A 13,588-nucleotide genomic window follows, 5' to 3' on the forward strand; every position below is an offset into this window, starting at 1 on the left:
ATTGGATTCTCACCAAGACTCCTTTTGGATATGCTGATGTTCTCCTATGTCCAGGAGATATTGTATTTGGATCCACATGATCAACACCTTTACGAGCTCCAGTAGTTCATAGATTGGTTAGATGTTGAGGTACACCAACTCAAAGGCCTGGGTCAGGGCCTAGGTGGAAATTGAGTTGGTCAGCCCACCAGCTTTCTCACACTCACATCATCAGGGTAAACTCCCCAGGACTGCCATGGCTAGCTCACCCAATGCTGTAGCAGGCAAGGAGCAGGGCAGGGTCTCCTGTGCTCATGTCCTCAGAGCCAACTCTACTGTGCTACATGGCATGTTATCAGACCTGTTTTTCTGAGTGTTACAGCTGGTGAGGGTTGGGGCTAGATCTCCTCAGTGCCATAGCCAGTAAAGAGCAGGGCTAGCACTGCACAGGCCATGACATGGTCCCAGGCAGCAGCTCACACCACAGATATCTACATGGTCTGTAGTGGTAATATAAGCCATGACCATCAACACAGACCCCAACTGCTGCATGGCTGCAGACCTAGATATGACCCACAGCCGCAGCATGGGCCAGGATTTTACCATGGCCACAGTTAGCAGGGCAGGTTGCTCACATCAGAAAATTCTTCTTGCCCCTCCCTTCATAGTAATCCAACCATGCTTCTCTTTCTCTCCCATCTCCCCACCATATATTTGTATATCATTGTTGCTTCTACTGAGGTTGGGCCTCTGGATGTCTTCTGCTAAGGGGAACAAGCTTAGCCTTCTGCATGGGAGTCAAGTGCTCTGTTCTCAGTGTTATTCATGGTCTCGATAATGTGACATCTAAAGTGTAGATTCTGGTAAGGAAAGTTGAGATACAGGAAACTGTGACAATTTTGGAATTTTGGTTTCTTTAAAAATCACAGAAGTACCATAAGAATATGTTTTCAGTCTTCTGGTTTCCGCCTGCACCTGGAGCTGATCCTGTGCCACGGGGGCTCCATACCCAAATAACACGGGAGAGAGCTAGCCTCCCGAGAGTGCAGACATGTCTGTGAGCACAGGTAGGACTACCACTGCTGCTCAGAGCATCCCTCCAGATACCCTTAGTGCACACAAACCAAGGAGCAGCCTGGGACAGAAGCCTTCTGTTTTCTGTCTGCACCCAGAGCTGCTACTGTGCACAGCATTACATGCACACATACTGCTGGTCTCCCAGGAGTGCCAACACACCTGCAAGCACAGGTAAGACCACCACTTCTGTTCAAATTCCTGGCCCAATAGGGACCCTCTCAGAGCCATCGGGACACAGAAACCAGGGAACTGCTGGGGACAGGATTCTTCTGGTTTCTGTTTGTCCCCCAGAACTGTTTGTATCACAGCCCTTCATACCCAAATTCCTCCCAGAGAGAACTGTTTTCCCAGGAGTACTGAAACAGAGGCTTTGAGATTCCTCACATCACAAAATAGTCAAAACACCAAATGCACAAAGCAAAGGAAGAATATTAAAGCATTACAGGAAAAAGGTCAAGTAACATATAAAGGCAGACCTATCAGAATTACACCAGATGTCTCAACAGAGACTGAAAGCTAGAAAAACCTGGGCAGATGTTATACAGACCCTAAGAGAACACAAATGCCAGCCCAGGCTTCTATCTGTAGCAAAACTCTCAATTACCATAGATGGAGAAACTAAGATATTCTATGACAAAACCAGATTTACACAATATCTTTCTATAATCCAGCTCTACAAAGGATAATAGATGGAAACCGCCAACACAAGGAGGGAAACTACACCCTAGAAAAAGCAAGAAAGTAATCTTCTTTCAACAAACTCAAAGGAAAGATAACCACACAAACATAAAAATAACAGGAAGTAACAATCACTTCTCCTTAATATTTTTTTACAGCAATGGACTCAATTCCCTAATAAAAGGACATACAGTAACAGACTGGATGGGTAAACAGAACCCAGTATTTTGCTGCATATGAGAAATACTCCTCAGTGTCAAAGACAAACACTACCTCAGAGTAAAGGGCTAGAAAAAATTTTCCCAGCAAATGGTCCCAAGAAACAGTTGGAGTAGCCATTCTATTATTGCATAAAATCGATTTCAACCAAAAGTCATCAAAAAAGCTAAGGAAGGATACTACATACTCATCAAAGGAAAAATCTACCAAGAAGAACTCAGTACAGAACATCTATCTACACTCCAAATGCAAGGGGCACTCACATTCATAAAAGAAATGTCCCTAAAGCTCAAAGCACACATTGCACCTCACACAGTAATAGTGGGAGACTTCAACACTCTCATCAGTGGACAGATCACAGAAACACAAACTAAACAGAGACACAGTGAAACTAACCAGTTATGGACTTAACCGAAATCTATAGAACATTTCATCCTAAATCAAAAAAAATATACCTTCTTCTTAGCACCTAATGGTACCTTCACTAAAATTGGCCATCTAATCAGTCACAAATCATACCTCAACAGATATAAGAAGATTGAAATAATCCCATACCTCCTATCAGATCACCACGGATTAAGGCTGGTCGTCAATAGCAACAAAAGCAACAGAAAGCCCACATACACATGGAAGCCGAACAACGTTCTACTCAATAATAACTTGGTCAAGGAAGAAATAAAGACAGAAATTAAAGACTTTTTAGGATTTAATGAAAATGAAGTTACAATATACCTAAACTTATGTAATACAATGAAAGCAGTGCTCTGAGTGCCTCCAAAAAGAAACTGGAAAGAGCATACACTAGCAGCTTAATGGCATACCTGAAAGCTCTAGAAGAAAAAGACACAAATATACCCAAGAGGAGGAGATGGCAGGAAATAATCAAACTCAGGGCTGAAATCACCCAACTAGAAACAAAAAGGACTATACAAAGAAATCAACAAAACCTTGAGCAGCTTTTTTGAGAAAATCAGCAGGATAGATAAACCCTTAGCCAGACTAATCAGGGAGCACATTATCTAAATTAACAAAATCAGAAATGCAAAGGGAGATATAACATCAAAAACTGAGGAAATTCAAAAAATCATCTTCTACAAAAGCCTATGCTCAACAAAATGGAAAAATCTGGATGAAATCGACAATTTCCTAGACAGATAGCAAATACCAAAGTTAAATCAGGATTGGATAGACCATCTAAACAGTCCATAACCCCTAAAGAAATAGATGCGGTCATTAAAAGTCTCCCAACCAAAAAAAGCCCAGGACTAGATGAATTTAGTGTAGAATTCTATCAGACCTTCAAAGAAGACCTAATACCAGTACTCTTCAAACTATTCCACAAAGTAGAAACAGGAGGAACACTACCCAATTCTTTCTGTGAAGCCACAATTACACTTATATCAAAACCACACAAAGACCCACCAAAGAAAGAGAACTTTAGACCAATTTTCCTTATGAATGTCGATATAAAAATACTCAATAAAATTCTTGGCACCAAATATAAGAACACATCAAAATGATCATTCACCATGATCAAGTAGGCTACATTCCAGGAATGCAGGGATGGTTCAATATAAGGAAATCCATCAATGTAATCCACTACATAGGCAAGCTCAAAGAAAAAAAACCACATGATCATTCCATCAGATGCTGAAAAATTATTTGATGAAATTCAACATCCCTTTATGTTAAATGTCTTAGAAAGATCAGAAATTCAAGGCCCATATCTAAACATAAAAGCAATATACAGCAAACCAGTAGCCAGCATCAAACTAAGGGAGAGAAACTTGAAGCAATCCTACTAAAATCAGGGACTGGACAAGGCTTCCTTCCCTCTCTTTCCCTGTCTCTTCAATATAGTACCTGAAGTTCTAGCTAGAGTAATTACACAGCAAAAGGATGTCAAAGGGATACAAATTGGAACAGAAGAAGTCAAAATATCACTATTTACAGATGATATGATAGTATACTTAAGTGACCCCAAAACTCCACCAGAGAACTCCTAAAGCTGATAAACAACTTCAGCAAAGTGGCCAGGTATAAAATTAACCTAAACAAATCAATAGCCTTCCTATACTCAAAGGATAAACAGGTTGAAAAAGAAATTATGGAAATGACACCATCTTGGTGTGATTCTAACTAAGCAAGCGAAAGATCTATACAATAGGAACTTCAAGTCTCTGAAGAAAGAAATTGAAGAAGTCCTCAGAAAATGGAAAGATCTCCCATGCTTGTGGATTCGCAGGATTAAGACAGTAAAAATGGCCATCTTCTGAAAGCAATCTGCATATTCAATGCAATCCCCATCAAATTCCAATTCATAGAGTTAGAGCAATTTTCAAATTCATTTGGAATAAAAAAAAAACAGGTGTGAAAAGTATTCTCATCAATAAAAGAATTTCTGGAGGAATCACCATCCCTGACCTCAAGCTGTACTATACAACAATAGTGATAAAAACTGCATGGTATTGGTTCAGTGACAGGCGGGTAGATCAGTGTAATAGAATTGAAGACTCAGAAATGAACTCACACACCTACAGTCACTTAAACTTTGACAAAGGAGCTAAAACCATCCAGTGCTGGTTGGTTTTCAACAAATGGTGCTGAATCAACTGGCAGTCAACATGTAGAAGTATGCGAATCAACCCATTATTATCTCTTTGTACAAAACTCAAGTCCAAGTGAATCAAGAACCTCCACATAAAACTAGATACACTGAATCTAATAGAAGAGAAAGGGAAAATTCTTGAACCCCTGGGCACAGGGGAACAGTTCCTGAACAGAACACCAATGGCTTATGTTCTAAGATTAAGAATTTACAAATGGGACCTCATAAAATTGCAAAGCTTCTGTAAGGCAAAGGACACTGTCAGTAGGACAAAACAGCAACTGACAGCTTGGGAAAAGATCTTTACCAGTCCTACACCCAATAGAGGGCTGATATCCAATATAAATAAAGAACTCAAAAAGTAACACTCTCCAGAACCAAATAACCCTATTAAAGATTGGATACAGATAGAGTTGTCAACTGAGGAATACCGAATGGATGAGAAAAAAAATTTTCACCCGAAGTAATTCGGATGGCTGAGCAACACTTTAAGAAATGCCCAACATCCTTAGTTGTCAGGGAAATGCAAATCAAAACAACCCTGAGATTTCACCTCACACCAGTCAGAATGGCTAAGATGAAAAATTCAGGTAACAGCAGATGCTGGCGAGGATGTGAAGAAAGAGGAACACCTCCATTGCTAGTGGGATTGCAAGTTAGTACAAGTACTCTGGAAATCAGTTTAGCAGTACCTCAGAAAATTAGACATAGTACCACCTGAGGACCCAGCTATACCATTCCTGGGCATATACCCAGAAGATACTCTACCATGTAATAAGGACATGTGCTCCCCTATGTTCCTAGCAGCCATATTTATAATATCCAGAAGCTGGAAAGAACCCATATGTCCCTCAACAGAGGAATGGATACAGAAAATGTGATATTTTTACACAATGGAATACTACTCAGCTCTTAAAACCAGTGACTTCATGAAATTCTCTGGATGGAACTTGAGAATATCATCCTGAGTGAGGTGGCTCAGTCACAAAGGAACAAACATGGTGTGTACTCACTGATAAGTGGATATTAGCCCAAAAGTTTGGAATACCCAAGATTCAATTCACAGACCATATGAATCCTAAGAAGTCCAAAATGTGGATGTTTCAGTGTTTTTACAGGAGGAAATATGGAGAGTGTGTGGAGCAGAGACTGAAAGAAAGGCCATCCAGAGACTGCCCGACCTGGAGATCCATGCCATATAGTCACCAAACCAGGATGCTATTAAGGGTGCCAGGAAGTGCCTGCTGATGGAAGCCTCATATGGCTGTCTCCTGAGGGGCTCTGTCAGAGCCTGACAAATGCAGAGGTGGAAGCTCGCAGTCCACCATTGGACTGAACTCGGGGATCCTCAATGGGAGAGTTGGAGAATGAACTGAAGGAACTGAGGGGGTTTGCAGCCCCATGGAGGGAGCAACAGTGCCAACAGGCCAGACACACCACACACGCGCACGCGCACGCACACGCGCGCACACACACACATACACACCCCTCACCCTCACCCTCACCCTCCCGGGGACTGGACCACCAACCAAAGAATACACATGGAGCAACCCATGGCGCTGGCCCACACGTGGCAGAGGGTGGCCTTGTTGGACAACAGTGGGAGGAGAGGTCCTTGGGCCTGAGGGTGTTCGATACTCTAGTGTAGGGGAATGCCAGTGTGGGAGGAAGGGAGTGGGTGGGTGGGGTAGCACCCTCTTAGAGGCAGTGGGAGAGGAGGCGGGATAGGGGCTTTCTGATGGGGAGACCTGGAAAGGGGAAAATATTTGAAATGTAAATAAAAGAAAATATCCAATCAAAAAAAGTTTTCATTTAATCATAGGTGTGGGATATTAATCTGTCTCGATTAATAGCAGCTGACTATGATTTGCCTTGTGCTCTAGCTAGGACTTGATTTTGCCAGCTGTAGATAGTTCCTTCAATTATGTGCTGTTTGTAATTCTGGGGACTTTTCAGAGTGTATATAAATGCTAGGGCCTGGGAGAGGTGAGGCATGTTGTTGTTGGTTGTTGGTTGTTTTTGGTTGTGGTTTGTTAAGTAGTCATGAATAGAGAAGGGGAGGAGGAAGAAGAAGAGGAGGAGGAAGAAGAGGAAGAAGTAATAATAAATAACTTGCCCTAAGGAACTTGACTTCTCAAATCAACATGAAGTAGTCTCACAATAATGTCACCCCTTTCCTTTCCATTCTTTTCCCCTCTTTAGTATTAGGGGATTGAAGGGTGGAGAAGGGTGGAAGAAGGAAGACCTCACAAAGCACAAACGCTGACTACAAAAAGCAGCCTAGCCTGAGAGACAGACAAGTGCCTTGGGTCCTAGATTTGCCCTGCACGTGTCCCTGCCTGTGCTGGTTAACATATCAGAAAATCAAGTTCTTCCTTTTCTTCCACTATATGTTTGTGAGACTCTGAAGAGCTGCCATCCAGGTAATCTATTGAGCTTCTGTCACAAAGGGGATTAGCTTTCTTATTACTGTGACAGACGTTAACAAGCTTAGGTGTAAAGTCAGTGCTCTGGAAACCTCTACTCACACGTATTTTCTAATCAACAAGTCTACATAATTAAGACTCTGTATAACTTAAAAGGAGGTCTCAGGCTCAAGGACTTCGAGGAATATTGTAGATTCTTTTTTTTTTTAATATTGTAGATTCTTAATTAAAAATTCAAACATAAAAATTCTAAGTTAAAAAGAAAAACTTTGATGTTGGCCACATAAATTTTTGGTTTGTCTCTCTGGTCCCCTATCCCTCTCAGCCCATCTCCTGTTCTTGCTTTCTCTCCTTCCTCCTCATTTCTTTTCCTTCTACCCCGATGTGTTTAATGCACTTCTTAGAGCTTAAAACCAGAAACACAAATATGCTTTGGGGTTAGAGGGCCATGCCAAGTCTCAGCCCAGAACAGCTATTTACAGCAGCCATAAATCCCCTTAGCTAGGGCTTGGTAATGGGAAATGTGACCAATCTTTTTAGCAGTAGGTAGAGAAGAGGACTACCAGGCGCGGCTATAATAAGTAGAGACAATTCAAATGAATAAATAATGAACTAAATAAATATTTAAAGGTACTCTAAGATAGCAACGTTTTCAGTGACTTTCTAATTTGTTGAAGCACAAACTAATAACTGTATATGGTTAGAGTTTCTATTTCCGTTGTATCTTTGTGTATTTAATAGAGGTTACTGTCCACTTGACTCTAGAGCTTTCTGAGTTTATTTCATAGCCTAGTATTGTAGATGTAATATGACTAGTGTTTTTGTGGAGGTTGACTTGAAAGACCCAAGGAAGACTGCTTGTTCCTGGCTCTGCTCTTTAGACTCATTCATTGTCATAATGACTTGAGAGAGGCAGAAAGGGAAAGAGATTGAGATTCTCCATGAGGTGTTTTTGTCATTACTGTTGTTTTACTCCGTGTCTGAATAATGAGATACACGATGATATGTCTGGTTTGATGGTTAAGTACGGGGTGTGTCATAAACTTGAAAGTGGTTCCTAGGGACAGCTGACTCCAAGCACTCCCACCGCTGACAGTGCCTCCAGTAACCCAGTGTTCTCCTCTGTTCTCTCTGGTGCAGTGGTAGAGCTGTGGAAAGGGTGCTCCTGTTATAGTCAATCCTACCTGTTATCTGACCTGAGAAGACTTTGAACTAAACATATGTGAAAATCACAATACACCCCATCTAGATTTCTAAATCATCTTTGGTTCAAAGTTTGATGTATCAAAATATATATGATATTTATTGATAGGGATAAATCATTAACAAGGAAAAATTATCCTTTTGAAAGGTAGGTCACGCTACTGTGAACTTGGGAACTGTGCATTTCTGAGATGCTACACTAGCCTAGCATATGGGAATTCAAATGGCGCTGGTGACACCTGTACTGCTATAGATATATGTGCTGCTAAGGTGATGCTCTGGCGTGTGCTCACTGAAGAAGGGTGCTCTGACTGACAGTATACTCCAACTGCTCTGAACCAGATGTGCTCATATGTTGCTAGGCAAACAGATTTACAGTGACAACACAGGGAATTGCGTGTTAGGAGGCTGGCAGGGACAGTTAGTGCATTTAAGGAGTGACAGAAAGCTGAAAGAATGCATTATTGGATTATGTAAAGGAGAAACCTCAGAGATGTGACCCATTAGATCTCCTACCCAGAAATGGTGCTGCCTGACACACATTTTATACTTTATTCTCCCCATTTCAGTCAAGTTGTAACCTGAATTGTTTTCAATCAAGATTCATTCTTAATTTACATGCTTAAAATTATTAATAAAATATTATGAGTAATTTTAGGGTCTTTTTTTACAGGAACAGTGGAACACCATCCTGTTTTCTTTTTGTTGCTTCTTAATTTTGCACCTGTTCACAGTTGACAGCCCTTGTCATCCTAGGTCAATGGCTTGCAGCTTTATGGGAAGTCTCGCCGAGAAGCAGTCTCCTTTCTTAAAGAAGTGCCCCCACCATTTACCTTGGTTTGCTGCCGCCGGCTTTGTGATGAGGAGGCCTCAGTTGATGAGCCGAGAACCATGGGACCTGCTCTTCCTGAGACAGAGGTACAAAGGGTTGTGTGTGGCCACTGTGTATGTGTCCTTTTACCAGGGACACTCTGAAGAGGGTGTTCCAGTATAAGGAGGGGCAGATGCCACACCCTACTCATTTTCTGGATTTACTTTTGGCTATCTAGAACTCCTTGATAAAGTCAGTGACAGTGATGTATCTCATTCTGATTTTAGAAAACCCTTTAAACTACTATTTTTTAAAATTAATTGTCTGGATTCATGGCTTTCCCTTCTATTTCAACTTATTTCATCTTCACAAAGGTGTATTGTTGGTGAGTATTGATTATCTTAGTCTTCCCTGACTGAGAACTTTAAAAATATGAAGAATTCTGATAAGCTTCAGAGTGAAGTTAGAAGTTACCATAAACGCAGAAGGTCAGAACCCAGGACAGCACTTCCTCTGCTGTTGGATGTCTGACCTAAGTGTACTGCAGTTGTGGAAGCAGGTGTTAGGATGTGTGTTGTCAATGCATGCCTTTTGGACCATCATCTTTCTGCCACTTCCCCTTCTTGCCAGTCACAAATGGTTTAACATAGGGCCTTTCTTTTTATCTACCCACCCTTTGACTTACAATTCAACCGAGTTCATCTTTGAAGTTGTGTGTACCTTAACCCTTCTTAGATACTTTGTGTTTGCATCTTTGTGTTTGCATCTTTGACCTTGATTCCTGTTTCTATTGTGAAGAATGCTGTGATGGTTTGAATTACAATGACCCCAGAAGCTCATGCATTTGAATCTTTAGTCCACAGTTGGTAGAGCTGTTTGGGAAAGATGAGGAGGTCTGGCCTTGATGGAGGAGGTGTGTCACTAGGGCCAGGTTTAGAGACTGCAGAAGCTCATGCCATTGCCAGCACTCTCGCTCCCTCTTCACACTCCCCAACCCCATGCTTGTGTCTGAGCCGAGAAGCTCTCAGCTACTGCCCCAGTGCCATGCCTGCTGCTATCTGTCATGATGGCCATAGAGTCAACTTCTGAAATTGTGAGCCCCAAATAAACTTATTCTTTGGTGAGTTACCTTTGTCATGGTGTCTTATCAAAACACTAAAGAAATAATTAAGATAAACAGGACATGCATACAGAACTTGGAGTTCTCAGGAGCTCCTGGGAGAAGGAAATAGCGTAATATGTGCCAAGCTCTTAGCATTATACCTACAGGTGGAGAGCTACATAAGCTTCAGGGGTACCGTTCCTGGAGCCCCTATCCACCATCTTTGTTTCTGATTGCCTAAATTACCAGAATTTCCATAGCTGCCGTATAATCTGGTGCTGTGTTATAGATCCCTGAGCATGGGTAAATCTTGCTTTTCTAAGAAGGTTGTCAACTCCTTTTGGGCATATGCCATTTCTTAAAACTTTCTACAATCTTGTGTTGCTTTTTTTCTATACTACATATAAAAGAAGAACTTAAGATTCTTGATTGAGAGCTTCCCCTCCCTCCCTCTTCACTATATAGCCCAGGCTAGCCTAAGCCTGGTTTTTAGCATAAGTCTGTCTTTGAATTGAACTCACAATCCTGCCTCTGCCTCTCCTGGGCTAACGTAGATGTGTGCTTTGTGCCTGGTTAATTACTGGTGGTGGTGTGTGTGTGTGTGTTGTTGTTGTTGTTGTTGTTTCTATATTTTTCTCCCAGACAGGGTTTCTCTGAGTAGCCCTAGGTGTCCTGGAACTTGATCTGTAAACAAGGCTGGCCTCACAGAGAACTGCCTGCATCTGCCTCCCGAGAGCTGGGATTACAGCTGTGAACCACCACCATCCATCTTCTGATACTTGTTTTAATGTAAAAGAAGAAAAAAATCAGGTGTTATATGACTTTAATCTCAGCATTTGGGAGGCAGAGACAGGCCGAATTCTATGAGGTCAAGGCCAGCCTGGTCTACATATCAAGTTCCAAGCCATCTAGGATCTCTATAGAAGTACAATACAGCCTTTCTCACAACACAACAAAACAACACAAATGTCAGTAAGGGGACTCATATCATACTTTGTAACTTTTACTGTTGTTAATAAACTGTAATGTGTGTGGTAGCTTCCATGCAAAGCTTGATAAATCTTGAGTTTAATTCTGTAAGGTGTCAATCATCATCCCAGCTTGCTGACTCTATATACCAGTCCACTATCCTTCAGAATGGAACCCAGCAGCCTGTAGCAGGCCAAATGTCAACACTGCTGCCTGTTGGCTGATGGCTTTCTTTTTCTGTAAAGACTGGAGTTAGGTAGAACTGATGTATTAGTGATACAGTCCAGTCCAGTCCAGTCCAATGCAGAATGTGCACACAGGGTGCTAGAACATCTCTGTACACTTGTACTTTATGGTTATATATGCGCTCTTCAAATGTTGGCTCTTTTTCAAGTCTTCTCTGTTTTTCATTTATCCTGGTAAAATCTTGTATTCTTTTTAAATTTATTTTTCCTATGTGTACATATGTGTGTCTTTGAATGTATGCTGAGTGTGTGCCCTTCAAGGGCAAACGACGGTGTTAGATCCACTTGTGCTTGAGTTACAGGCGGGAGTGAGCTGCCCAGTGGAGGTGCTGGGAACAGAACTTGGATCCTCTAGAAGAGCAGTGAGGACTCTTAATTGCTGGAGCAGCTCTCCGGCTCAGTCTCCTGTTAAACTCTCTGGTTAGGTGACATAGCAACAGTTCTTAGTTTCATTGGTCAGTGAGTATACACCATGCGATCCCAATCATATTAGCCTTTGGAACATTTTATTGGAAGATGGAAGTATTCTCTTTTTAAAACTATCCTTTCCCTAGTTGATGACTTGGCAGGTTTCAATTCTGGAAAGCATGGAAAGTAGAAGGAGAAAACTGACTTAACTGAGTTGTTTTTCAATCTCCACTCATATGCCACAGCATGTGCGTCCACACATACAAAAGTAATGTTTTTTAAATAATAAAAAAATAATTCCTCACATTAAACTGAGATAGTGAAGATTAGCAATGGGAACTATTCCCTTAACCTCAGGTTTGGTCAGTCAAGAACCAAGAAATTATTCCTGTGTTTAGGTTCCACCCAGTGTGTTTGGGTGCCCACAGCTATGTAATAATGGTCTTATATGAACCAATTCTCAGTTTGAAAGTTGCTTTTTACTCTTTCCCATTATAGAGCCCTCCCATTGGTGCCATTTACTGATTTTTCTATACCAGTCTCTCAGTTCTGTTTGTAGGAATGATACATTTCCATTTTATTTACTGAGAGTGTCAAAGATTCTAAGAAATCTGCTTTGAAAATGTGTTGTTTAGCCATGTATGTGGCTCAGACCTGCAACCCCAACACTCAGGAGACTGAGACGGGATTGCTGTGAATTTGAGGTCAGTCTGGGCTACATAGTGAGTTCCAAGCTAGCCTGAACTACTGAGTAAGACTGCTTCTAAAACCTAAATTGTTTAGGCTGTGGAAGGACAAGGTACTTTTGGAAACATTAATTGGAGTCAGACAATACTGTGCTAGAAATGTCCTGTGTGGTAGATCTGTCTCGTTTAACTTCCTTGGGTTTCTGAAAGGACCAGGAGTCTGGAAGAGAGGGATGTCAGGATGGAGAATTAATGGAGAGCCTGGATGCTGGGCATCTGAACTCACTCGCTTTCTCTAAGGCCAGGCTTCCCCTGTTCCTACTTGGAGAATTTCCCAGTGCTCGCCCAGGGAGCTGGTGGCAGTGGCTCTGCCACATCTCTGCTGCCCCCGCCAGTGCCTCTTCCTCCCATTCCCTCTTCTTGTTCTTTTCCAGTAAAAGGTCTTTGGAATCTTCTAGACTGGTTTCCTTGAGCCCTTACTGTTCTGTCTCTGACTAAAATTATGATTATAGTATTGCTTTTAAAATATCTGTGTGTCTCTACTTTGCATGAAGTTTAAATTTTTATTTAAATTACCTATTTTTCCTTTTATGCTTCTAATGGGATGACAGAGCTCATTGAAGTATAAGAGGTCAGTGTTAACCCTTGCGTTAAACCATTCGAAACATGTGAGAGCTCTGCAGTTCTGAATGTCTGGATGCTTTAGGAAGCCTTGACCTTGAGTGTGAGTACCCAGTGCATGCCCCCCCTACAAAAGCAAAAAGCTAACAACGCATGCCAAAGACTCTTCCCAGTTTGAAAGAAACTGGGTTCTTTTTAGAACAGAAAGGACAGTGTTCCAGCATTTACCATCCATGCTCTTTCAGGTTGACCACAGTGTAGATGTCAGCATAGAAGATGATGATGATGGAGAATTAGCCCTGTGGTCTCCCGAAGTCAAGACTGTGGAGCTGGTGAAAGACTGCAAAGGCTTAGGATTCAGCATTTTGGATTATCAGGTATGGGGACCTGCTGGGAGGGTTTTTGGTTTATGTTATTTATGGCTTTGTTTGTTTGTTTTTGACTGTTGGTTTATGCTGGCACTGCATGAACTAGTAATTGTCATCAAACTTAAGCAAAACTGAATTCCAAAGGAGGGGTGTCACGTGTTCTGTTGCTCTCTTTAAGGTTGTTACCT

General features: G+C 41.6%; 1 protein-coding gene across 3 annotated transcripts in view; it reads left to right on the forward strand.

Moving 5' to 3' along the window:
• Positions 1 to 13,588, forward strand: part of Patj (PATJ crumbs cell polarity complex component) — a 300,765-nt gene that overhangs the window by 56,513 nt on the left and 230,664 nt on the right. For all 3 annotated transcript variants that reach the window (XM_052176811.1, XM_052176808.1, XM_052176809.1), the window contains exons 16-17: positions 8,947 to 9,108; positions 13,278 to 13,409. In XM_052176811.1, the coding sequence (XP_052032771.1) occupies positions 8,947 to 9,108; positions 13,278 to 13,409 (294 nt within the window). The remainder of the gene's footprint in view (positions 1 to 8,946; positions 9,109 to 13,277; positions 13,410 to 13,588) is intronic.

The sequence above is a fragment of the Apodemus sylvaticus genome, chromosome 3, assembly GCF_947179515.1.
Source record: "Apodemus sylvaticus chromosome 3, mApoSyl1.1, whole genome shotgun sequence".
In the NCBI taxonomy this organism is placed as follows: Eukaryota; Metazoa; Chordata; class Mammalia; order Rodentia; family Muridae; genus Apodemus; species Apodemus sylvaticus.